Source organism: Miniopterus schreibersii (assembly GCF_964146895.1).
Source record: "Miniopterus schreibersii genome assembly, chromosome: 18".
Classification (NCBI taxonomy): Eukaryota; Metazoa; Chordata; class Mammalia; order Chiroptera; family Miniopteridae; genus Miniopterus; species Miniopterus schreibersii.
This window is the reverse complement of record NC_138121.1, coordinates 36,832,740-36,858,851: the sequence shown is the minus strand read 5'-3', so window position 1 is coordinate 36,858,851 and position 26,112 is coordinate 36,832,740. Positions and strand designations below refer to the sequence as shown.

Genomic DNA, 26,112 nt, shown 5'->3' with positions numbered 1-26,112 from the left:
CATTATGCTCCTACCCTCATGACTCAGAACGTGGCAGAGCTACCCCCATGTCTGACCACCAGCACCAGCGGGCACCCAGTATCTGCTAGATGCTGGTGCCCACCACCATTCCACTGACTGGTTAGAAAGCAAGGCCCTCTCCCCACTACTACCCCCCAGTTTGCCCACCCCAGCAGTTCCTGGGAAGACAAATCAGAGTATGAAAGAACAGTAGAAAACAAAACAAACCAACTCAGGAGGAAACAGGGATGAGGCATTATTAGTTTCAAAAGAAATTGTGTCTGCCTGCAATGCTGCCTAGCTTGATTTATGGCCCCAGTGCCCACACAGCCCACTATTCTCTCCCCTGTTCAAGAGCATGGCGGGGTCCAGAGACAGCCCTGCCCCAGGTCCACGCCTCAGGCTCCCAAAGTTGTGGCTCCCAGGTTCCTACCAGGCTCCTAGACCCACCACCAGCAGGCATGGTGTATAGACTAGAGTTTCCCTAACTTCTCTGATGATACGAATCCCAGGGGCTGGGATGGGGGCTTGTTGACTACAGACTTCCGGGCCCCTCCCTCGGAACCTCTCATGCAAGAGCCCAGTGTGGGGCTTCGTCTGTTGAATGAGGGAGGGGGGCAACGAGGAGAGACCGCACTTGGGCATATATAGGCCTGGTTTGCATTCACCCCAGCTTCTGGCCATCTGTATGATCTTGGGCAAGTGTCTGCCCCTCTCTGAGCCTCAGCTTCCTGATAAGTACAATGAGACACGTGGTCTGGGAGCTTCCAGCTCTGACCCTTTCTTGGCATCTGCAGAACAGCAAGACCACCAGAGAAATTGTTGCTTACAAGGTAGGAAGCCTAGCTCGCTCCCACAAACAGAGCTGAGCCTGCCTCACCGCCTCCTGCTCCCCAAGCAGACCCTCAGCCCACCTCTGGACAGAAGCAGGGGGAGAGGACCCTCCCTCGGGAGAATTTGGATGTTTTTGAATAAAAGAAGCCTCCTGCTCAACACCCAGCCTGGAGGCCTGCAAGCTGGTGCAAGGGGCCTTCCTGCAGCACTCACCGTGGACAAACTGACATTCTGCAAATCAGAGTCACTGTCAAGGCCAGCCCTGCGGCTGGAGGCGGGCACCATGGACGGGCAGGGGGACTGACAGGTGTCGGTTTTCAGTTCCCTGCCTAATGCAGGCCACCCGCTGTGCAACACAGGACAGATGTGCTGATGACAAAACTTTCTAACTTTCTCCTGCCCAAAACAGGGGGCGCGAAAGATTCCCCTGAAAGGTGTTTCCTCATCTACCCGGTAACAGGGTGAGTAAGAAAAACAGCAAAGCGCTGAGCCGGCGGCACTGGAACCGCGCAGAGGATAAGCATGGGCCGGCGGGCAGAGCGCTCCAAGTGGGGGGGCCCGGGGCTGCGCTCACAGCTGGCACAGGCACCGCTGGCACTGCAGCCATAAAGCGAGCGCCAGGGAAGGCCAAGCAGATGGCATCCAAGCTAAAGACAGAACAACTGCCGAAGGATAGGTACAGTAAACTCCCTGTAGGAAGCCCCACCATTTGGGGTCAGAATTAGAGCAATACAAGGTCTTCTGGATTCTCTCGGGCGCAGCCAGAAAGCATGGGTAACGCTCATCAATACCACGTTAAGGAGATGCATGTGGGGGCCGGGCACGGGGGGGCCAGGCACAGCGGGGCCTGGCGTGGGGGCGAGTGTGCTGTAAGAGGTGAGACTGACCAAGAGGAGCTGGCTTGCAGTAAGGAAGTGGCACCAAGGTCAAGGACATGGCTAGAACTCAGTAAACACCTCCACAGGCTAGAGAGGGAGAGGGGGAGTCAGAAACATGATAACAAGCGGGTCGATAGGCAAAATGTACTAACAACTGGTGCAGCGGGGTCCCAGCAACCTGCATCCTCCCTGGCTGCAGGCTGGTGGCCCCCGCGGACCAGGAGGTAGCCTCTTGCTCGATCTCAGGGAGGAGCAGGAGTCCGAGCACGGGGGAGGGGGCTCAGGGCAGAAACTCTTTGCCAGGAGGCTAGGAACTATTTCAATATTTCATCAGACCGTGCAGTGGTACCTGTATTGTACACTGGGGCTAAATATCAGCCTCTACCAAGGGCCCGGACACAGGCGCCCTGAGCCCGGGGAGACCAGGGGGAGGAACAAGCTCTACCTGCCTTTCAGTCACCTGGCCATTGACTCTGAGGAGCAGTGCTCCTGCCACCCCACGCGAGGTTCCCAAGCCTCCCAGCAGAAGCAGAGATTGTCCAACTCTGCTCAGGCCGTTCTGAGTCTGCTGCCCTGCTCATGCCCAGTACCGTCCAGCAGACCCTCTCCAGCCCCCTCCCGTGGCCTCTCTGTGCTGTTCACACGGCTGCCCGGAGGCACTTTGCTACCTCAGCCTCGATGACACACGACACACGCTCCTGGTGCCCTCGCTCCTCCAGCTGCTCTCACCATCTACGCTGACACTTCCAAACCCCTCCTCCAGCCCAGGCCTTTCTCCTGAGCTACCTGCCCATGTGGCCAACTGCTGGCCAGACACCAGCACTCAGGTCGCCCATGGGCACCGCCTGCAAGGCCAAATCATCAACAAACTCAAGCCCACCAGCTGTGTTGAGCCTTGGTGTAGGAATTAAGAGGATCCCAGGGTCTAAAATCAAATCCCCACTCTGCAACTTACTGACACTGGGCAAGTCCCCTCAATTCCCCAGGAACAAAGTGGGGAAATAACTGTGTCCCCTTGGAGCTGCTGTGGGGGTGACTGTGATAACATGCGGAGATACTGACAGCAGAGTCTGGTTCTTAGGAAGCCTCGTTAGATGTTACCAATCATTATTAACATCATCTTTGCCAGCCCCCAACAGCTCTTTGGGCATGAAATCATCTTCTGCCTCACACCCAAAACCTGGTCACCAGAGGCCTCAGAGTCATTCCTAACTTCTCTCCCTCCTGTATCCACTCAATTGACAAATCCTGCTGGTTTTGCCTCTCAAATGTTTCCCCAACCCACACCTCCCAACCAGAATCCTCATCTTCTCTCATCTACTCTACTATAGTCTTTTCTGTGATCTGCCCACCTCCTGCTTCACAATTTATTCTATAATTATACTAAGTTTTCTATGAATTGGTTTATGCTATATTCTCTGGCTGAAAGGCACCTCCCACTTGACTTCCCATCTTCTAAGGCCCTGATTACGTGTTTCCTCCTCCAGGAAGCTCTCCTGGAATGCCCAGATTGGGCAACATGCATGTCCTCTGAGCTCTCATATCTCAGGCTTGTGACATTATATCGACGTTATCTTTGTAGGTTACCATCTCCCCAGTAGGCTAGAGGTTCCTACCAAGGATCTCAATCATGTTTACTGAACTGAGATTATTGTTAGAGAAAGCTCAGAAAAGTAAAGGAAGAAATCTATGAAAATGACAAAATTCCCACTATTTTAAAACCCAGAACTAGAGGATTCTCCTTAGACCAAAGTGCCTAATCCACGCTCCTTAAGCTAACCAATGAGATTCCAAGTCAAGGAAACCGAGTCCTGGCCCAGGGGACCGTTAAGGGAGAAAGAGACTATGCCCTTCTTAAGGGAGGGGCGGGCAGGTAAAAGGAGAAGGGAGAACTGGAGTATAGGCCTCTGTACAAGCTTGTTACAGTGACAGAACCCTTCCTGAACTTGAAACACGATCTCCATGGGGAGAGGGCGACATTTATCACATATTACGGTTCGACAGATGTTTTGGGTCTGGCATTACCTGAATCAAAAGCACCACAAAAGAACCTGACGCAGCCGTGCTCAGCAACATGTGTTCCCGGCAGCAAGTAGACAGGAGCCTTACCGCCCTTTCCACGTGTTTTCTCTGCAGTTATATTTGAGGGTTTCTGTATTTCCCTGATGTGAGGGTGCGACCCTGGTTTCCCTGCCAGACCTTCCTTCCCCTGCACCCTGCAGGCCAGGCCTGCGGCGTGGCTCCTGGGAATGCAAACCGCCCCAGAAGGAGGGATGCCGGCCCGCGAGGTGGCTTTTCAGGTGAAACCAGGGACGTGCTCCTTGAAGACTTAGAAGGCAGGCCCTGGCCTGTTTGACTCAGTGACTGGAGATCGGGCTGTGGACGGAAGGGTCGTGGGTTCAATTCCCAGTCAAGGGCACGTACCTGAGTTGCAGGTTTGATCCCTGACCTGGGTGAGAGTACGTGCTGGAGGCAACCAGTTGATACGCCTCCCTCACATCGATGTTTCTCTCTCCCTCTCTCTTCCTCTTCCAAAAATCAATGGATAAAGTATCCTTGGGTGAGAATTAACAAAAAAATATATTTTTTAAAAAGACTTAGAAGGCAGCCCCCCAAACACACACACGCACGCACACAACCTGAGCAGACCCTTCCCTGCAGGTGGACCAGGGTGCATCCTGCCAGAGAGAGAGGACAGACAAGAACCACCTGCCTGGCTTGAGGGCACAGCCTGAGTAGGAGGTCAGAGGCTGAGCTGATGCCTCCATTCCTTCCCCACCAACAGCAAAGCCCAGCCCCTAACAGGCACCCAGGGAAGGGGCTGAGGTGACCAAGAAAATAACGTCCCGGGATGACCCATGCCCCTTGGGCAAGCTCGGGCCTGGCTGCCTGCCCGAAGGTCCATAGCCACCTTCCAAGGACATGGAGAGCAAGCATTCTGGACAATGTTTCCCGAGGACTGTCCCTCCCCCCCAGGGGCCTGTGACAGCCTGAGTAAGGACACCAGGGCCCAGAGGCTGAGTCACTCCCTAGTAGGCAGACCCAGGTCATAGCAAGGTCATTATTCCAAGGACAAGTTCTCAGACCCTTTATCCAGCTGCCCATCCAACAGGGGCAGAGAGGAGAGAGGTCCACAAACCAACACAGAGAGGCAGGCCTCCCCCCGCAAATAGCTTCCTCAGGGTCTGGGGTCCCGAGTGCCCCGGGAGGGCTGCACATGCCTTGTAGGTACATGTTCAACACACAGGGCAGACACTCCTTCCCCAGCCACTGGAGGGGGCCCTCCTCTGGGCCAGCCCCTCACAAGCCTTCCTTCAGCTCTTGCGCAAAAGGCCCCAGGGAGCCTGAGGCCAGGCCTCTGCAGAGCCATTTTCAGAGGGGTAATCTTCCAGGCGCCTGGGGTGGGGTGGGGTGGGGGGAATGGGAGGCTATGGGGAGGTGGGGACAGGGCAGCTAGGCAGAGCCAGGCCATGGGGGCAGGAGGCCAGCAGAACAGAGCTGTGGGCTGACCCAAGTGTGTGATGGGCCTGCGGGGAGGACAGGGTCTCTAAAAGATGGGGGCAGCCCAGAGAGGGGCCTCATTCTTTGTGGGGAGGGGGATTTCAAAGGAGACCCCAGTGCCAAAAAGGTTTCAAAAGACCCTTGCCTGTCCATGAGCTCCACATCACTCCCCAGCCAGTAGCCTCCAGAAGGGGGTGCCAGGGAATTGTTTCCAAGGAGATGTGTCCCCGAGTCATCATAACTCCCGGGGCTGGAGGCTGCAAGGCCACGAAGAGGCCCTTGCTATAAAAAGGCCCGTTTAGCATCCCCCAGGGGAGGTCTCCAGTAGTCCAGGTCCGTGGGGAGGCCTGCCTTAGATGCCCAGTGCCCCGAGTTTATGAGAAGGCCGCCAAGCTGAACAGGCCACTTCTACCCACCAAGTTCCCTTGGTGCCACTAAGGGGGGCTTTTACCCCCGCCAGTTCCAGGCGGCCACTCTGTGCTCAGGCCATTTAGCAGGGGAAGCTGTCCACAGGGACCCTGGGCCCAAACAGTTTTTACTGAAACTGCAGAGTCACCCCCTCCTCCGCCAGGGCTCTGTTGCCTGGCTCTCTTCCATTCACACTTCCCACTGTCACCTCCCCTATCACCTTCCCCAAGCCACCAGGGCCAATGAGGCACACATCACAAGCCAAATATAGTCTCTCCCCTCCCTCCTCTCCTGTCCCCCTGCCTCATTCCCTCGCCTCTGGGCCAGACCAGGCGGGTCTCTGTTCTCTCCCATCCTCCTCAACACTGCCAACAGATGGATATCCCTGAAACACACAGCTATGTCCAGGTCACACCCTGCTCCAGAACCTTCAATGGCTCCCTAGTGCATAAGCCCAACATTACACACTCAGGTGCCCACAGGGACCAGGCTGGGGACACAAAGGATCCCCCTAAAACACAACAGAGACAGGTGTGGACTGGGAACACACAGGCCCAGCTGCTGCCGAGCCCCCACAGCTGTGCCAAGTGGGGTCTCTCCCACCACAGGTTCTGGCGGGGAGCCACACAGAGAAGAGAACCTGGCTTTTATTCAGGCCCTGGCTCCTCTAATTCCTGGTTGGAAGATGTGGGTGAGCCATTCAGCCTCCTCCAAGATAAACCACTAGCTCCTGTGTAAGGGGCCTGGCACAGGGTGGGCTTAGCCACGGCCACTGCTAGCATCCTTACCCAACGTGACCTCCTCGCTTCCCTGCCCAGGGTGTGTGCTGTGGGACTTCTATGGGATGCTGGAAGGAACAGGGACTCTATCCCTCTCACCCTCTAACACCCACAGAGACCACCCAGCACTCGGCATGCAGCTGGTGGGCCCGAGGAGGGTGACGGTGGGGGGCCGACTAGAGAGGAGGCACTAGCCCGTGCCTCACGGCCATGCGCCCAGGGCCCGTGTGGCGAGACCTGCAATTGTATAAATGTCTCACCTGGGCCGAAATCTCAGGCTCTGAGACTAACAGCTCCTTGCGGCCTGCTCCCAGGCCTCTAGCTCCTGGCCAGCAGACAGCACGGCAGAGCAAGCGCGGTGAGGGGCCCTGTCCCCCGCTGAACAGGACCCTTCCCCCAGCGCCCAGCCCTCTGCTCACACACAGGCCCATCAACCCTCCTTTCACATTACCCACCACCCTGGTTAAGAGGAAGCCGCTCCTTTCCGCCTGAAGACGCCGTGCAGCCTCCAGCTCCGCACGGAAGGAAAGGTGGAGGAGAGAAGGGGGCGCCTTTGAAATCACTGTGATCCAATTAGGACGGCGCTGCCCTTCACGCTTGCAAACAGAAGCACGTGTTAACACCTGCTCCAGAAGCAAATGCTTGCAGACATCTTCATCTTCGCCTCCTTGACGTGCCCCGAAAGCTCTCACAGCAGCCCTGACTGACAGGCAGTTTCCTTCCTGGACGTCAGCAGGGGGCTTTCAAACAGAGGAAATTAAAAAGCCGCCAGTCTCCCTGGCAGGCCGAGCTCTCCGGGCCCTACCTGCCCGTCCCAGGCTCCCCGTGTCCACCACGGGGTGAGCCCCACCACACACGGTCAGGGTCAGCACTTTCTGGGGACCCGCTCCAGGTCCCCGCTCCAGGCACCCAAACCCACTGAGCATGGCGATGCTGCAGCTGGGTGGGGAGCAGGGACCACACTCACCCTGAACACAGATGTACAGTCACCCTCACCTGCTAGGGGAGCATGATGTCATATAGCCACTTTGGAAGTTTGTTTCTCAGCACCCACTGAAGGAGAGCCTACTCACAGCCTATGACCCACCAATCCAGCCCTAGAGACAGCCATGTAAAATGGCACCCACATGTTCACCATGACACCTATAAGAATGTTCGTGGCAGCGCACAATTTGAAACAACTCCCAAATGGAAACTACCCAGGTGCCTATCAAGAGCATGGTGGAATATTATACACCAGTGAAAAGGAACAGCATCCAACCACAGGCACTAATGTGAATAAGGGAAAGACACCGGACACAAATGAGCAAAGACTGTAGGATCTCATTTGGTATAAAAGAGGCAAAAGCAGCCTATGCTGTTAGACACCAGAATGGGGATGACCTTTTGTGGGTGGGGGAAGGGCCAAGCAGGGGGTTCTGGGATGCGGGAATGGTCGGCTTCCTTAGCTGGGTGTTCTATACACAGGGGTGTGTGGTTCATGAGAACTCATTAGCGGTACACTTCAACGGGTTTTTTTAATGTAGGCATTCAAGGGTTTTGTAAAACAGTACTCTGCTGGCATGGTTGTTGTTAAGACAACAATGAAAAGATTTAGAGGAAGAAAAGAGGGGAGGAAGTAACGGTCAGGATGCTCAACACTGCCGCCCCGCTTCTCAGATGGCAGGGTTTTGAGAAGGTGATCATACCTCCAAAGACCCAGGGCACCTGGATTCCAGAAGCTCCTGAGGTCCTCACCGCCAAACCCACTGCTCCGCTGTGCTCAGCAGAAATCCAGCTGTGCCCTCATTTATATGGGGGGGTCCCCCCGCCCCCCCCAGAGGGACCACACCCATCCACAGAAGGCAAATAAGACCTCACAGCTTTCCTCCACACCTCGGGCCACATGGGGACACCATGGGACTTTGAAAGCTCCCCTTCCAGGAAGGCGGAATTTTTCAAAGTCCAGACCCCTTGAAGAGGGAGAGGGAGAGTCCCGCAGCAACTCCGTAAGCCTTCTGTTTGCACATGTGCCTGAGGGATCCGCCACGTTTAGTGGGGAAACGTGAGCCTTTAAATCTATTCAATGTCATGACATGAAATGGAAGCATAATTGCCCCTGAGTGCTCAACTGGAAAGCACTTCATCTCAGAAATGGAGGAAAACGGACGCCGGGAAATGGGACAGGTTGTCAAAGGCGGGACAGTGATGTGAGCGGAGCCTGGACTAGAAGGCTGGATGGGGAATGAGCCCCAGCTCCGACACTTTCCCACCAGAAATGCCTCCACAACGGCAGCAGACTCCAGCCCTCGCCCTCGAAGCCAGTGGCGTGAAGACGGGACCCACAAGCTTCCAGCCCCCGTGCGAGGCCTGCACGGCGGGAGCAACCCTCTTACCGATCATGTGGTTGGCCACGTGGATCTGGATCTCTCTCTCGTTCTCGAAGGTCATCTGGCACTTGATGCACTGGTATGTCTTTTTCTGTTTGGAAACCCAAAAAGGAAGGAATTAGCTGGGTGGAGGGACGGAGGGAGAGAAGAGCAGAGGCGGGAGCTCCTGGAGGACCTGGCTCAAGACTCCCCCGAACGGCTCTGGTCCCTCCCGGGTCTCTTGGGGCCATTCCCTTCCCACCTGCTTCTGAGCCCAGCTCTCCAGCCTGGGGTAAAGGGGGTCGGGCTTCGTTCCAGAGGAGAGCTGCTCCCTGCTAGACCTGGGGAGCACGCCCCTTCCCAAGGTGCAGGCACTCAGCAGAACCACAGGAAGGACGCTGAGGGAGGCTGGCCTGCTCAGTGTGCTCTAATCCATCTACCCATCCTCCACCTACCCATCCGCCTTTTCACCCACTCATCTACCCATCTGTCCACCTACCCACCCCCCACCTGCCCATCCATACACACACACACACACACTCTCAGCCAGCCATCTACACAGGCTTGGACACATACATGAAGACATACACACAGACGTGCAAGCATACATATTACATGCCATGCTCACCCTCACCACAACTCACCAGTAGCACACAAGCCCCTCATGGACACATCCACACACCTCAGTTCTCTGTAACATAGGTACATGGACACAGCACCCTCAGAGGAGTGGAGACCACAAGTTTACATAGGCTGACACATCCAATCTCGTCCCCTGAGACACACATACGCCTCCAGCATCCTCACTGGAACCCTGATAGCCACGCCCATCACTCTCGATGTGCTCAAGATACACAAGCAGCCTCTGACACAGTGTATGCACAAACCTTCCCTTATACACACCCCGCGTACATATACATAGGCTCCTAAGGGAACACGTGTGCACAGCCCCACCCCAATATGCACCCCGTGTATATAAACATAGACCCCTATGTATACGTGTGTATAGTCTCACCGATATGTACCCCCAGGTACATGCATGTAGACTGTGAACACATGTGCGCAGCCTCACCCTGATATACACACCTGTGTACATGCATGTAGTTTCCTAAGTGCACATGTGTGCACAGCCACATCCTGGTATGCAGCCCCATGTAACATACATGTCGACTCTTAAGTGTACACGTGTGTACAGCCTCACCCTGATACGCACTCCTGTGTACATACATGTAGACTCCTAAGTATACATGCATGCACAGCTACATCCTGATATGCACCCTTGTGTACATACACATGGGCTCCAAGCATACACGTGTGCACTGCCACACCCTGATACATGCCCCTGTGTACATACATATAGACTCCTAAGAGTACATGTGTGCACAGCTGCACCGATATGCACCCCCGTGTACATACACATAGACTCGTGTACATGCATGCACTCAAACACAGGCATATACACACTTGCACACACATAGGTTCACCACACCACCACCCACTAATATGCATGTGTACCCAGGTGCCCCCACACAAAGATGGCCCTGTGGCCTTGCATGTGAGGTTGGGGTGCCCATGTTCAGAGCAGAGGGCACCCGGCGGGTGAAGACTCTCTCACTCACTCACCCTGGATTTCCTGCTGCAACCCTGGCCACTCCCCATCCTCACCCCAATACCTGCTCTTGGTCTGTCTCCCCTTGTGCATCCCTGAGAAACCCCCTCCTCCTCTGGAGCCTCAGCCCCTGCTAGGAGACGATCATAGACAGAACTTGGCATTCAAAGCACCTCCTTTGCCATAAGCCTCTTCCCCAGGGCCCAGCCCAGGGCTGCCTCCAAGCCTAGCCCTGCACAGCCTCAGAGACGGCCCAGGGCAGAAAGAGAACACCCTTAGGATGGAGGAGACAGGGTCAGGAGGGCAGAAGAGAAGAAAGAACTAGAGCTGCTGAATTTCCATTATGGTGATCACAGTTCACACTTCTTGAGCACCTACTATGTGCAGGCACTGTTTATTCTGAATGCTCACAATCATTCTGCAAGCTCCATTGTAAGGATGAGAAAGTGGAGTTGCAAGAGGCTAAACCACTTGGCCAAAACCAGATGTAGGGATTCAAGGCTCGGCAGGCTCCCTCCAGAGCCCACTGTCCAAGCTGCCATTCTCGGCTCCAGGCCCCAAGCCACCTAGTTCTGGCCTAGGTGACAGAAAGCTGGTGTGACCTGGACGAGCCCTCTGATCTGGATGTCTGACACCCGGCTATAAGGTGGAGTGGAAGAGTGCCCACTCTGCCCCACCTGGCAGGGAGCGGCACCGTGAGGGTCTGGCCAGTCAATGGAGGGCCTGGAGTTGGGGTGATGCTGTTATTACTCATAAACAGAGGGGAAGGCAGAAACCTCAGTGCTTCATGCTCTAGCCAACAGCAGCCTCGGCCCCACAGGAACCCAGTCCTCCGAGAGCTAGTTGCTATGGATACACTCCCGAGGGTCCCAGCCTGCCAGACCCCAAGCCCCTGCGCAGCCCCCAGAGTCTGCTCTTACATGAGTGAGTCCTGGGGGAAGAAGGGGTGGTGGACTCACAGACAGCTGGGCCCCTGCCCCCAGGCGTGCCCAGGCAGGGAGCAAGGCCCCAGAGGCTGCACCTTCAGTGGGGAGGTGCCTGGGCTTTGTCTAGCTTCTTTCTGCACATGTCCCATCTGCCCAGGCCTCTAGCTGGGATTGTCAGCTTACCTCCTCTCTCACAGGCCCGGGTCAGAGAGAGGAAGGCCTTCTGGGAATCAGAAAACAAGCCCACTTGGGTCTGAATCCCTGCACTGCCTCACACAGCTGTGCATCCTGGGGTACATGGCTCCACTTTTCTGAGCCTGGATCTTCCCTTTGCCAAAACAGAGGTCACAGCAAGGCTCCCAGGTTATCGCCATGGAAACAATGTAAGAACTAGCACCTACACAGTGGGGACTTTAGGAAGTGGTACTTGCCATGGGATCCAGGGCTGAGACTGGGGAGCAGGAGACTCCTAGCATGGCCAACAGGAACCCCGGCGCACTGGGGGGCAATACCAAAGAGGCAGGATGGGGCTGCGGTGCAGCTGGGAGGGGGAGAGCAGGGCCCAGCCTGAACATGGGGGGTGAACACCCCAGACCCCACTCCAGCCGGCCTTGCCCCCCTTGCAACCAGGATGGGCTCCAGAGTACTGGGCAGAGTGCTGGGCAAGATGGGCTGTGGCCTCACACATTACCTGGGTCCACAGCCCTTCTCTGCCTCCTGAAAGCTGGGGTTGGGGGCAAGCTTCCAAACTGTTCTGAGCCCCCGTTTCCTTGACTGCGAAGTGAGTGTTGTGAGGGTTGAACAGCCAAAGCCATGGACATCCTCGATAAATGTGAGTTGTAATCATAAATGGGGAAATGACATGTGACTTTCACTCTGTGCTTTTAATCTTCAGAGTAAAACAGCCCGGGAATGAGCTGCAACATTTCACGCCCAGTGAGGAATGGGCATTGACCAGCCAGAGCAGACGCTGACACAGAACCAGAGTGGGCTCCAGGGAGGTCAGCTTTGGAGAAGGGCACTGTTGCTATGAGCATTATTATTACTATCACCCTCTGGCTCGACAGGGGCAGACAGAGGCCCAGAGAGGTCAAGTCACAGGTGGGGACAGGGAGAGAAGATTTTAACCCAGCCCACCTGACTCTAGGCCCAAATGCTCCCAAGTCCCCTCACACTGGCCAGCCAGGAAGCTGAGGCTGAGGAGATGGAGTCGGGCAGCAGTGACCAGGAAGGGCCCATGGGCAGGACCTTGGCTTGGGGAGCTGGGACAGAAGGCCCCCAAAGTCCCTTCTACTGCAGAGTCTGCCCTCACTCTCTCCAGCCCGCCTCATTCTCCCCCCCCACTCTCCCCAAGAATCCCAGCGCCCAGGCCCCAGTTCTGATCCTGCAGTGAAACTCCTTGGCAAACATCCCTGCCTTCAGCAGGTACCTGCGGCAGGTGGCCCTTCCCTAAACCCCACCTCCCTGCCAGTGGCGCCAACAGTGGCCCTCCAGGGGGAGACACCCTTGAGGTGTGCTTGGCACCTCCTTGGTCTGGGAACAGACAACTCTGAGTCGATGGGGATCCTAGCCCATCCTGTCTGACACCCAAGGGCCATGTAGCTCCAGGCCCACCATCAGGTGCCCTGTGGCCACTGTACCCAGGGCCTGTCCAGACCCTCCAGTAGCCCAGACTTGGCTGCTTCATTGAAATCCACTGGACATGGGCCTACCCTGGTCTGGCACCCACCATGGCAGAGTCCATTTCTGACTCTTCTTGGCTGCTAGGCACCCCAAACATAATGGGTGCTCAGGACAAATTCGATGAATGAATGAATGAATGAATGAATGTAGTCAACCAATAAGTCATTATTGATAACAGTAAGTGGGACCATTTCTAGGGCATTTTGTGTATCAGCACCTGCACTAACTACACTGATGCTGATAGTGTCAGCTGGTGATTAGAGCCAGCATGACTGAGCCCTAAATGCCAGGCATCCGGCCCCTGATGTGGATATTATCTCCATGAGTTCCCAAAAAACTCCTGGATCTAAAGCCCGGAAAGCAAAGTGGCCTTCCCCAGGAGACCCCCAAGCAGGGGAAGAAGCCCTCCCATCAATGACAAGGATGGCAGCGACATGATTGAAGCACTCACTGTGCTCAGCCACTGCCAGCCCCTTCCCGGGATGATGTCACGGGCCCCTCACAACAATTCTATCGAGACAATTACTTCCCTTTTACAGATGAGCACTTGGCAAATGAGATCAATAATGCAGGCATGTCACACAGCAGGAGGGGACATGGCAGCACTGGGTTCAAACTTGAATCTACCGCAAAACGGAGGTGCTTGTCCACTGCAGGCCAGAGCTGCTTCTCTGGGCTACTAAAGAGGATGCCACCAGGAGGTGCAGAGCTCAGCGTGGGTGGCTCCTCTGGGGATCAGCAGAGCCCCAAGGAGCAGGGGTCAGGCTCGGGCAGCTGCACTTACCCGGGGCACAGGTGACGTCTGGGCACCCTTCCGGGGCCCGCTGGTCTCTGGTGTGAGGTCACGGTGGTCCACCTGCATGTGGCTTTCCAGGTCCTCGGCACTCTCGAACTTGACACTGCACTCAGGGCAGCGGAGGCCGGTGCAGGGCCGGTCAGTGGGCTCAGGCGGGGCCAGGCCGCCCACCTGTCCGTTGGCGCTGCGGGCCATGCAGCCGGCACAGAGGCCGTAGGGGAGCCCATTGACGTCGAGCTTCACCAGGTCCTGCTTGCTGCGGAACTCTTTGAGGCAAAGGGCGCACTTGTAGAGCTTCTGCAGCCCCTGGCTGTTGGGGGAGGACGCAGCTGAGCTGCCTGCCAGCTTCTGCATGTGGAAGGTGCCGTGGATCTTGAGCTCGAGCGTGGAGGTGACTGTCTGCATGCAGACCACACAGCGGAAGCCCGTGAGCGAGTTGCGCAGGTCGGGGTGCATCTGGCAGTGCTCAATGAACTCCTCCTCGCTCTGCAGGGGCATCTTGCAGATGCGACAGGTGCCCGTGTCCAGGCTCTTGCTGTGGGTCACCTTGTGCTCCGTGAGCGTCAGCAGCGAGGGGAAGCGCTCGCCACAGATGGGGCACATGTAGTGCTTGGCGGGGCCCCGGTGTGTCTGCAGGTGCTCCCGGAGCCCGTTCTCTGAGAAGAAAGTCCGCGAGCACACGTTGCACTTGTGGCTGCCCTTGATGAACTCGGCCTTCTTGCGCGAGCCATCGTCCTCGCCGGGCCGGATGTTGTGGTCCCGCAGCCGGTGGTTCTGCAGAAGCACCTCCATGGTGTAGGCTGCCCCGCAGATGTCGCAGCCGTACATGGGCTCCGACGCGTCCACGTCGTCCTCGCTGGCCTCGTGGCTGTTGGGTGCCTCGGGGTTCTTGAGCAGCATACCCTGCAGGTCCGCGGGCTCGGCCTTCTTGGCGGCAGCAGGGGGCACCCCGTTGGCCGTGCCGTTCTCGGTGGCGGTGTCGAACACGCAGTGCTTCTCCCGCAGGTGCTTCTCCAGCAGGATGATGGCGTGGAAGGCCTTGCTGCAGAACTTACAGTTGTACTTCTTGCTGTGCGTGGTGATGTGGCACTGCAGCTCCACCTCGGTGCTGAAGGTCTCCCCGCAGAAGATGCACTTGTGCGCCTTGGCCGGGTTGCCCAGGTGGCTGTGCTTGACGTGCACCTGCAGGTCGGCCTCCTTGCGGAAGTCCCAGTTGCAGGCCGTGCAGCGGTACATCTTCTTCTCGTTGCTGTGCTTCACGGCCAGGTGCACCTGGATGGACACCTTGGAGTCGAAGACCTCCTGGCACAGGGTGCAGTGGTAGAGCACGAAGGTGTGCATGTCCAGCAGGTGCTTCTGCAGGTCGTCCACCGAGGAGAACTGCTTGTCGCAGCTCTCGCACACATAGTGGGTCGACGTGGTCATGTAGTGCACGGTCAGGTGCTGCAACAGGGACTCCTGGGAGTCGAAGTCCTCCTTGCACTGGGGGCAGGCCTGCTTCCGCAGCAGCAGCTCCAGGTGCAGCTTCAGGTGGGTCTGGAAGCTCTCGAAGTTGGAGAACTTGAGGTCGCACTGATTGCAGGGATACTCCCCGTTGGAGATGGAGTCGGCGCTCACCGAGAGCCGCTGCCGCTTCGGGGAAGACACCTCCACGTCAGAGGAGACCGGGCTCTGCTCCGCCTTGGACTTCTTGCTGTGGGCCAGCGGGATGTTCTTGTGGTTCTCCTTGATGTGCTTGGTGAGCTTCAGGATGGAGCCGAAGATGGGCGAGTTGGTGCAGTAGGGGCAGGAATAGACCTCCATGAAGGACTGCGTGGGCCGTGCCACCGGGGACTCGAGCTTGGCGCCGCCCACGCCGCAGTGGGCCTGCTGGATGTGTTCGGTGAGGGAGGACTCGGTCAGGAAGCCCATGGAGCACTGGTTGCAGAAGAAGGCGTTACTGCCGTCGGGCGGGTTGGCGTTGGGGCCGCAGTGGGAGACGCGGATGTGCTCCTGCAGGCTGTTGATGTCAGCGAACATCTCCGGGCAGTAGTTGCAGTGGAAGGCGGAGATGCCTCCGAAGGACATCATGGGGTAGGCGTGGTTCTTGTGCAGCTTCCGCACGTGCTCATTGAGGTTATACAGGGTGGGCATGGAGTCCAGGCAGATCTGACACGTGTGGCTCTGCTGCGGCTTGTCCGCATGGATGGTCTTCAGGTGGATCTCCAGCACAGCCAGGCTGTTAAAGTCCCGCTTGGAGCAGTAGGGGCAGCTGTAGACCACCTTGGACCAGCCCTGCCCATCCTCCCGCATCTTCTTCTGGCCCCGCAGCGGCTTCAAGGTGGAGTCCGGGGTGGAGCCACGCTCCACGGAGGCGCTGGAGTCCGGCGTGGCGCTGCTCATGGAGGCCACGCTGCCCAGCACGGGGTCGGGGCTGATGCTGTGGTTGCTGGAGTCGGGCTGCCGGTGGCTGTCCAGGTGGCAGTAGACGCCCTCCACGGAGGAGAACTGCTCGGGGCACATGGGGCACTTGTGTTTCTGGTTGGCGTGGGCTTGGTGGATGTGGGCAAGCAGCGCGTTCTCGTCGACGAAGGCCTCGGGGCAGTGGATGCACTGCAGGTCGGCCTTCTCGGAGAGCTGCGGGTGCCGCGTGAGCACGTGCCTCTCCAGCTCCTCCGTCTGGCTGAAGGTGTCCTCGCAGTAGTCGCACATGAAGTCGTCCTTCTTGGCCTCCTTCTCCGATTTGGCCAAGTGCTCCTTGTTTTTCTTGTGCGCCTGCATGTGGCTCTGCAGCGAGCTGGTGGACGAGAAGCCGCGCTTGCACACGGAGCACTTGAAGGGCTTGCTGGAGCTGTGCGTCTTCAGGTGGATCTTGAGGTGGTCGCTGCGGGAGAAGGCCGCCTCGCACTCGTGGCAGTGGTACTTCTTGTCGCCCGTGTGCAGCTTGATGTGGCGGTCGCGGCTGCGCTTGTGCTTGAAGAGGCGGCTGCAGTAGGTGCACTTGAAGGGCAGCTTGTCGCTGTGGATCTGCTCGTGCCTCTTCAGGTAGCTCAGGCGGATGAAGGACTTGTCGCAGAACTGGCAAGGGTACGGCAGGCCCGTGCCCCCTTCCTCCTCACCCAGGCCCAGGTCACACCCATCCCCGATCATCTGCGCGGGTGACGCAACATCCTTGCTGGAGGGAGACGAGGCCACCCAGGAGAGTTGTGGGTCGTCATCACCATCTGCGGGGGGAAGGCAGAGAGGAGATCAGAGGCAATTCCCAGGGCCGCCGAGAAACAAGGACAGAGCCAGCTTCTCGACAGCTCGCGGGCTGAGGCTGTGCAGCTGGCCAGCCGCTGCAGGGGGAGAGAGGGAGGGGTGGGGGGCCGGAAGCCAGTGGCCATGAGGGCCCTCCAGCCTGCAGAGGGGGTGGTAGAGGGGAGGCAGGATGTGGAGGGGACGAGCTTTTCCCCTCGGCAACACCTGCCTGGGATTCTCTGGACAAGGTACCCCCGTGGGAAGTGCGGTCTTGGCCACTTCCCTGATGGGGGGGGGATGCAGGGGGCAGCCTGGACAAAGTCACTGGAAATGAGACAAGTTCCATCACCTGATTGAGACCTGGGGATGCCTCCCCCTCCAACCCCTTGTCCTGGAGGGAAAGCCCACTTGCTGGTCCTTGGGGATATAGGCAAAACTTTGCAAGAATATACAATGCGTGGTAACAAATTCGGCCACACCACATCGTCTGGGGATGGGGGGACTGATGAAGCTGAACTGTTCCACCAGGTGACAGGCACACATATGAGGCAGGAGATCACAGGTACATGGCATCAGACACAAGAGCAAAAACAGGAGCGAGTAGCGGGCGCTGAGAAGGGTCTGCAGGTTCCCAGCCCAAACCATCCTAAGGGGGCTGTTTTCTTAGCTTCTCCTCTACCCCAGGATTCACCCAAGGCCACCCAGGCCCCTGGGAGATGGCCTAATGGTAACAGTGATTAGAGGAAGAGCCAGGACCCAGGTGGCCACAGAGCTCAGAGCCTAATGGGCCCTTAAATCCACGGGGGTGGGGGGGAGGTGCTCTCCTTGCACAGAAGCCCGGCGTGGCCCACCCTCCCCAGGGAAGGGAGCCACCCCCTCCCCGCTCCCTGGCCTTTGCTGGCACATCCAGCCTCAGAGGAGAGGAAACTAAACAAACCAGGGACTGGCTGTTTCTGGGAAACAAAGGCGCCCAGGACGCGGCACAGGAAGCCAGCGAAGCTCCCCGGACACAGCGGGGAGAGCCCAGCCGGCCAGGGCAGGCATGCGTTCCATGGCTCAGGTTTCGTCGGTGGATTTAAAGCTTAATAATGAATGAAACGGACCGCAGCCTGCTACAAGCAGAGGAGAGACAGATTCGGCTGCACTGACCTTGCTCTTGTAACCCCAGGAAATAAACCACAGCCCCCGCCTCCCAGGCCCGCAAGGCGAGCTTAGCCTCACAGACGCAACCCCGAGAGTCTTGCCAGAGCAGCCAGACCCTCCAGAAGGGAAGAGGCAGGGGGGCCACCTCCCCAGGCACAGGTAGACACCGGAATACACGCACACACACAACTCACACATCACTCCCACAACTCACACACAAATTTTGACATAAACATAGTCACCTACACATACACACACACACAGCCACACCTACCATCACACTCACATCATATACAAGCACACACTCTCCCACACGAACACATCCACTCACACACAAACATGCATGCACACACACACATGCACACTCACCTGCAGGCACACTTAGACCACCACCACACTCCCACAATCACAGGGACACCGGGTCCTCACAGCTCCCCCTGCTGTCCCAGGCCAACCCCGAAGTCAAGAGACAGCAAGCCTCACCAGAGTGTCTTGCTCCGAGCGTCCCTCGGGGCTGGCTCCGAGCCGGCTCCTAGGCGGCACCCACCACCCCAGGGCCCCTCAAGCCCCCTGCCCTGACCATGTGAAGATCTGCCTGACCCCAGAAGGCACCGCTGGCAAAGCTCCCGGCCCCGAGTCCCGTATCTCCAGGAGCCTCCCCACCTCTGAAGCCCGGCCACCCAGCCTGGCACAGGCACCACCCAGAACGCCCTCCAGAGTGAGGCGCCTGCTCCCTTGGGGGCCTCACATTACGGACGCTTCGGACCGAAAGGACGCAAACACTGCCAGCACCTCAGATTAGATGCGGCAGGAGGCGGCCCGGCCCTCCCTAGTAACTCCCAGCTCCTGCTTGCGAGGCTCCACGGGGCCCAGACAAAGGGACCCAAGGGAGGCGATGGTGGAGCTGCGGTGGCTGGGGGACCTGCTGGGCCCCCGCCCCTGGGCCAGGCTCAGCCGGCTTTTTAGTATATTGATGTCTTAGCTCAGGCTCACTCAAGCTACATGGAACCCGTCCTGTGTGCCCAGCAACTCTACTAAGCGCTTTCCCACGACCACCAATGGATAAACTAGGGCCCCTCCCACTGCACAGACAAGGAAACTGAGGCACAGCCACAGTGCCTGTTTCCCCACGAGATGTACCAAGACTGTCCAGAATGTAGGTCTGGATGAGCTTCCGCAGGTCAGCTGAAGAAGACTACACCTGCACAGGTGAGAAAAGGACAGGAGACATGTCCAGCCCCAGCACAGTCGCTGCTGGGATCTCCTTCGAGCCCTGTGACAGGAAATGGGGACTGGCCCACTGTCTGCATTTAGGGGAGGGGCCCACCGAGGCCAGCAAGACACAGGATAGCACTCATCTGCTCCTGAACCTCATGCCACCTGCCCAAGGAGGAGAGCAGACACCTGTACTCAAGCCTCTGTGGGCACTCGTCCACCCGTGAACATTCCTCTTAACCTCTGAGGCTCAGTTTCCACATCTGAACAAGGAGAATCGCTGTGAGGGGTGGATGGAAAAACTGATGCAAGTCATAATGTCCCATTTATGTGAAAAGTCCTGAGAAGCACATCGATAGTCAAAGCAGATGAGCGGTCGGCCGGTGGCCAAGGCTGGCGGGAGCAGGGAATGACTGCGCATGGGCACGAGGCGTCCTCCCGAGGCCCGGGAAGTGCTCTGAGGCTGGACTGGCGAGGAGCGCGGGGCTCTGCAAATGTACTAAAAGTCAGGGAGTCGCTTGCTCGAAATAAGTGAATTTTATGGTATGTAAATGATTCATCAATAAAGCAGTTGAAGAAAAACCACTGTTTGGCCACTAATAATAATGAATACTAATTAGTCCCACTAGTGATAATAACATTAGCAGGTACCCTCGTTGAGCATGTCCCACATGCCAGCACCGCACCAAGTGCTTCTATTCCCACAACCAATTCTTCACCCTCACAACCGTCACTAACATCCCGTTCCTGAGCTAAGGAAGCTGAGGCATGGTGAAGTGAGTACTGAGCGCTCAGTCACAGGGCCAGTGCCCAGGGTGTGGGGCCAGAGCGTGGCACCTCTCAGTACAGGACCCACTCACCCTGGTCCCACCAGGCTTTGAGAAAAAGAACCAATCTGCCGGGCACCATGGTCCCCAAGGACCCTGGGGGGCTGCCTGGTTGGCTTATTTTTCTGCAAACAAGTTTCAAAACTAAGTCAAACCCCATTATTCTGGGAGCAACAAACTGAGCAACTGCTGAGACTATAATCATCGGAACTGAAATGAGAATAAGACTCCTAACACAGAAAAGGCCCTATCAGGGGAAATGGGCACGTGGACATAAGAAGTCCCAAACTCACATGGCCCTATTTAGAGACTTTTATTCTCATAACATTCAACCTTGGCTGCGGCCGGCCCAGCCCTCCAAATGCATTTAGCTTAATGCTCTGGAACAGATGGAAACAAGCTGGGACAAAGAGCTCAGGATGTGTGTGCAGGACATCAGCAGAGGGAAGAGGGGGTCCCTTTCCTTACAGCGGTGATGCTCCCCTCATGCTGACTATTAGACACTACGCATGTGCAGAAATGGGGCAAAGGCAATCTCAAGATCCCTTTCAATTTGAACTCAGGGAGAAGGTAGTTTCAAGGAAAGTCCAGCTCAGCCACCTACCTTCTTATTTCCAAGTAAATGCTTGTCTAGATTTTACTGTGTGCCGTGCGTTCTTCTAAGAGCTTTGCAAGTGTTAACTCGTTCAGTTCTCTCAACAGCCCAACGATAGATACACTTATTATTTCACTTACGGGTGAGAAAACTGAGGTAGGGAGGGTGAGAAACCTGCCCAGTGCCACACAGCTAGCAGGCAGGAGAGTCAGGTCCTGAGTAGGGGCTCTTCGCCCACGATTTTGCAAGGCTCCTCTCCTTTGGGAGGGGGTGCTGTCACATGAGAAGATCAGTGGGAAACACTGACTAATGCCAGGCCCTCGGCTTCCCCTTCTCCAAGAGCACAAAGAAATATAACAAAACAAGTCAGAAAGTCACTTTCAAAATGGAGATTAAAATCATTTAAAAATGACTAATCCTGCAAAAAGGCCTGCTAGGAAATGGGTCCTATGAGCCTTTTGCTGTCTGCTGCAGGAAGAAAACCAGAACAAGCACAAAAGAGAGGAGAAGTTTCAATAAAAATTCAATTAAATAGAAAAAAGGACATTGACGGGGTTTCAGCAGCAGGACGAGCAGGGCTGGTCCCGAGCGTGCGCGGCCACACTTGGTGAATTCCGCAGGCGGCGGCTGCCACAGCCTGAACTCGGCCTCGGTGCACCTTGTCTGGCGGGGAGCCTCAGCTGCACGGCACCTCCTGTCCCAGGGAATCGAGGAAGGGGCTGCCGTGGAAGCGCCCGGACAGATGAGGGAGTGAGCCAAAAGGGAGGCCCTCCTGCAACGGGGGTTAGAGCAGTGAGGAGCAGTGAGCCCCCCCGCCCCCGTCACCAAAGCTATGCGAGGGGAATAAATGGCTGTGGAAAGAATGCTGGGAGGCCTTCCCTGCAGCAGGGGGAAGGTGTAAAGAGCTGGTGCCCACGCAGCTCCAGGTTTCTAGTACGTTCCTGACCTGGGCAGCACCATCCACTGAACGAAGATGACCAGACCTTCCAGACCATGAAGGAAGGCTGGTGTGGATCAAGCAAGGCCGACGTGGGACAGAAAGGGGCACAGGACACAATCCGTCAGGAAACCTGGGCCTCACTGCCTCCGCTGGAACATGGAAAGCTGGAACGCTGGTTTCCAAAGTCCCTTCTGGATAAATATAAAGGCCATTCTGTACAACAGTCCAACCATCCAGGCTGTCTCCATCATGGCCACAAAAAGGCCTGACAATTCTTCACGAAGCCCCTAAAGCTCTCCTTGCCATTCACCCATTTCCTCGGGAAAATGAAAAGGGCCAAGGAGACGAGGTGCCCACAGGCCGAAGCTCCACGGTGCTGCCCTCTGCCCCAATCAGGAGCCCTGGGAATGGCAATCCCCGTGGCCCGGCTCAGACAAACGGGGTCCAGACTCGAGAACCCCTTATAACTGCCCCCTAGGACACAGACGGTCCAGGGAGAAGGGGAGCGTCCGAGAACCGTGCATGGTAGGGGCGGCCCAGGGTGCTGTGTTCAGGAAGACTCCGCGGCCGAACCTGGGCTCAGGAGAAATGAGCCCTGAAACCAGCGGCCGCCGGCGGGGCAGCGGGGCGCACGAACAGAGCCCAGAGGCACCGAGCGAGCTGCAGGAAGGGTCCCCGGGCGCAGGGTGCTAGGGAAGCCTAACCATCGGGTCTCCTCCAGGAGAGGGGCGCCCCATGCTCTCTGAAGAGGGCAGCCCAGGGGCAGGGCAGCAGCTCCTATTAACCCTCCCCTCCTCCAGGGAGTCTCGTGCCTGGGCAGCTGGGACCTCGTCATCCCCAGTGAGGCCACAGTGAGGGGAAGTGGGTGGGTGTCATGCTTTCAGTTTGGGGATAAAAATGAGCAGGTTGGGAGGGTCAGTGGGCAGCACAGGGGTGGAGACTGGCATGCAGAGGTCAGTGGCCCAAAGCTGAGAGGCAGGAGAAGGCATTCTTGCCCTCAGGGGCTCCTCCACCCGCTGGCCCTGGTGGGTGAGGAGTGGCATCCAGTTCTCTGCCCCCTCAAAGGAGCACTGGGCACAGAACCCCTGAGGGCCCGCAGACCTCCCAGCAGAATGAGTGCCACCGCCAGCTGGCCCTGGGGGCCGTCACCATCAAGGCCCTCAGTAAGCCAGCGGAAGCCAACCCTGTCAGCGTGCGCTTGGAGAGACTCGGTCAATGGCAGGGAGACATCCACTGCTGGGAGACAGCAGAGCCACAGGTGAGATGCAGGCTTGCGTAGGCTGAGCTGCCACTCAGCCGCGTGATGGGGGCAAGTTCCTGCACCTCTCTGAGCCCTCCCTCCCTCACAATAGATGGGGCTACAATAAGGGTGTCTAAATTAGGAAATGGGGAGTGCGCATTCGCTGCCAAGCGTTCGAGAAATGTTGGCTCGAGAAGATGAAGACGGTCACTACTGTAACTTACGCACTATCGCTAACTGTACATCCTCTCGCTGGTATGCACTCAAAGTCTCACACACCGTTGGCCACTTGACACTGGAGCGACGCTGGGTGGTGGTGGTGGTGGTGGTGGTGGTGGTGGTTAGTCCCGTATCTCAAGTCAGCAGGGTGCCACACACCCGGAGGCCTGGGAGGGAACCCAGCTGCCCACCCAGTCACTGCCCCTATTTCACACTCAATAGCTGGGTTTGCACAGTAAGTTGGGCCGTCATCCCGCTGAAGAGGATACGGAACAGAGAGGTTAGGTCGCAACCCACTGTCACAAGTCGAAGGTCAATGGAAAGTCCAAGCTGCAACTGACTCCCAACCCAGGGCTCTCAGCAGCTGAGCAGTGGCACCAGGATCACCATGGCTGTCCTCTTGCCAGATGGTCAGGGGACCATCGGTTATCAGTTCTTTTGTAAAAATGCCAACATTAGAAATCAGGAACTCTCAAAGTTGTTTTAAAAGTCCACACTCACTCTGGCTTTTCCTGAAGGAGAGGGAGGCCTGGTGGACAGGCTGTGCGAAGGACGCGTCTGTGGTGGAGCTCAGCCAACATCCTCACCCGACCAGGTCTGCTCACGCTCCTGTTTGGCCAGGACCCACAGGGCTCCCTTCCTGGCGAGGTGGTGGCATGGGCCCTGAAGCCAATATGGTGAAAACAGCTGGGTTTAGACTCCCAGCTCCATCAAATTAATTAACCATCCGTCCATTTTACAGATGAAGAAAACTGCCTCAGTTTCCTTATCTGAGAAATGGGGATAACAGTCCCAACTATAGAGTTGCTAAGCAGATGAAGTAAGTGAATATTTTTATCCAGTGTTATAGACGAGAAATGCTCTATTAGATATAAAAACAGTCACCGGCTCCTGGCTCAACATGAGGTCACAGGGCAGAGGGAGAGAAACAGGCCATAGTTGTGATGGCTTCAATGGGCACATGACAGTGAGGGATCCCATTTCCCTGAGTCTGGTTAACAGCCAGGAGGGTCTTAAGTTAACGACCAAGAGTTACTCCTATGGAAGATGGTTTTCAAAGCAAAGGCTACTCGACATGCACAAGGTACCCAGGGCCCCTGCACTGACTATCCGAGATGTCAGAGGAAAGGAACTTTCAGGGGCACTGAGCCCAACCCTCCCATTATACAGATGGGGAAACTGAGGTACCAGCGGCCTTGCAAGGGCTTGGACTTGGGTCTCCAGGCCCCTGGTGAAGCGAGTGGGAGATGAGGTCTGACTCCCAGACATCCCCACCCCCTCATCCAAGGGGGCACTGCCATCCCAAAGGGCCGCTGGGCCCATGGGACAGGAAGGAGGTGCCGTGTTTCCCCTTGAAGCCTCTGACCTCACAGAACACACAGCCTGCCCGGCTGCTCCATCCCTTAGACAAATTTACTTAGCACTGATATTGAAAATGCAATTGAGCTTGACTTTTATTGCAGAAATTAAACAGACCAGGGAAAAAAAGAAAGCCAGCATAGTCAACTCACCCGAGAGCTGGCTATGATCAAACTAGCTCAGAGTGGAAAGCCAATCAGCCCCTACGGGGGAGAAGGGCCCCCCACCTTCCCCTAAGGGAGACTCCCCAAAGATGGGGTGCTTGTAGCTAGTGGAGGGGCTCAGGAGGTTCCTGCATCACAGCCTGGCCTGGGCCTCCCTGGCACCCCAACGTCGCCCTGTCTGCCTCCCACCTACTCAAGGGAAGAGGAAGCTGCTCCTGAATCATCTCCATGAGCTTTCTTGAAACACCACCACCAAGGCCCGGAGCAAAGGGCTCTGCTCGGCACAGAGAAAGCAAGAAGCTTCAGGGTTGGAGCAGTTTTGCTTTACTCCCCTTGGAGACCAGCAGAGCCCACATTCGGCCGCACTCGTGGACCCAGGACTAGAAACAGCTGTGTTCTAATTACATGTAAAGTGTACCAAACATCCCTTTTATCACAGACTGGAAATCTGTTAGCATCTGTCTCTCCTTTGTTTCTTCCACAAGATACAGGCTTGTTCCTACATTTTCCTCACCTGTAGCGGTGATTAAAATTCATTATAAATGAAAGGAGCGAGCAGACAAACAAGTTCCTCTGTGTACCGTTCTAAACTCAAATTAGAAACAGCTGTTTGCTAATTCATGCAGCGATGTTTGCTCGTGCTCTGAGAATCAATAACTCCTCACCCTACTGCTGCAGAAACTGGGGGAGAGTCCAGATATTTAACCAGGCCTCGGGTTCTCCAGGCTGGACGGCGGTGGCAACCCCTCTGACCACCTCCAGGGGGCCGTGAGGGGCCTTGGTTGGCACTCTGGAGACCCACGGTGGCCCCAACACGGAACTCCCAACTCGGAGAGCCCAGCACCTCTTTCCCAGACACGAGCCCTAGCAGGACCAGGAGGAAACCCCAAAATAGTCTCCTCATCTCCTCCCTTCTCCCGGAACCACTACCACCAAAAAAATAAAAATAAAAAATCAACTCTGATTAAACGCAAACCACATACATCCTCCAGCCGCCGGAGGGAACAGCAAAATTAAAAGTCTAACTGGTACCCAGAACAATTTAAAACTATTAAGCATAGGTGAAGCTTTTCTGTAAGAAAATAATCCTTTGATTGGGATTAAGCTTGTTTGGATAGCATTCTTCCATTCCCTGCGTTTCAGCTGCAGAAGTCAGAGAGACAATCTGCAAGCTCCCAAGAAGTGTTTAGGCGTCTCTTCTGCCAACGTCAGGGGAAAGGCACGTGGCCTTCAGACCTGTGTCCCTTTTGAGGCTTGACAAGAAGTGGGTGCTCTTTCTCCTTCGTGGGGAAGGCCAGTAGCACTTTTGGAAGACCATACTGCCACTGTGGCATAGCAAACCTGCTCTGTTCTGGCTAACACCTCCAAAACACTACCTCCAGGAAGCCTTCCTTGATTCCCTCTGCCACCATTGGTATCCCTCCCTGAC

At 56.5% G+C, this 26,112-nt stretch overlaps 1 protein-coding gene across 2 annotated transcripts in view; it reads right to left on the bottom strand.

The window, feature by feature from the left end:
• ZNF423 (zinc finger protein 423) overlaps nt 1-26,112 on the bottom strand; it is a 271,340-nt gene that overhangs the window by 97,191 nt on the left and 148,037 nt on the right. For both annotated transcript variants that reach the window (XM_081119389.1, XM_081119390.1), the window contains 2 exons: nt 13,751-16,965; nt 8,776-8,860 (listed from right to left, as the gene is read on the bottom strand). In XM_081119389.1, the coding sequence (XP_080975515.1) occupies nt 8,776-8,860; nt 13,751-16,965 (3,300 nt within the window). The remainder of the gene's footprint in view (nt 1-8,775; nt 8,861-13,750; nt 16,966-26,112) is intronic.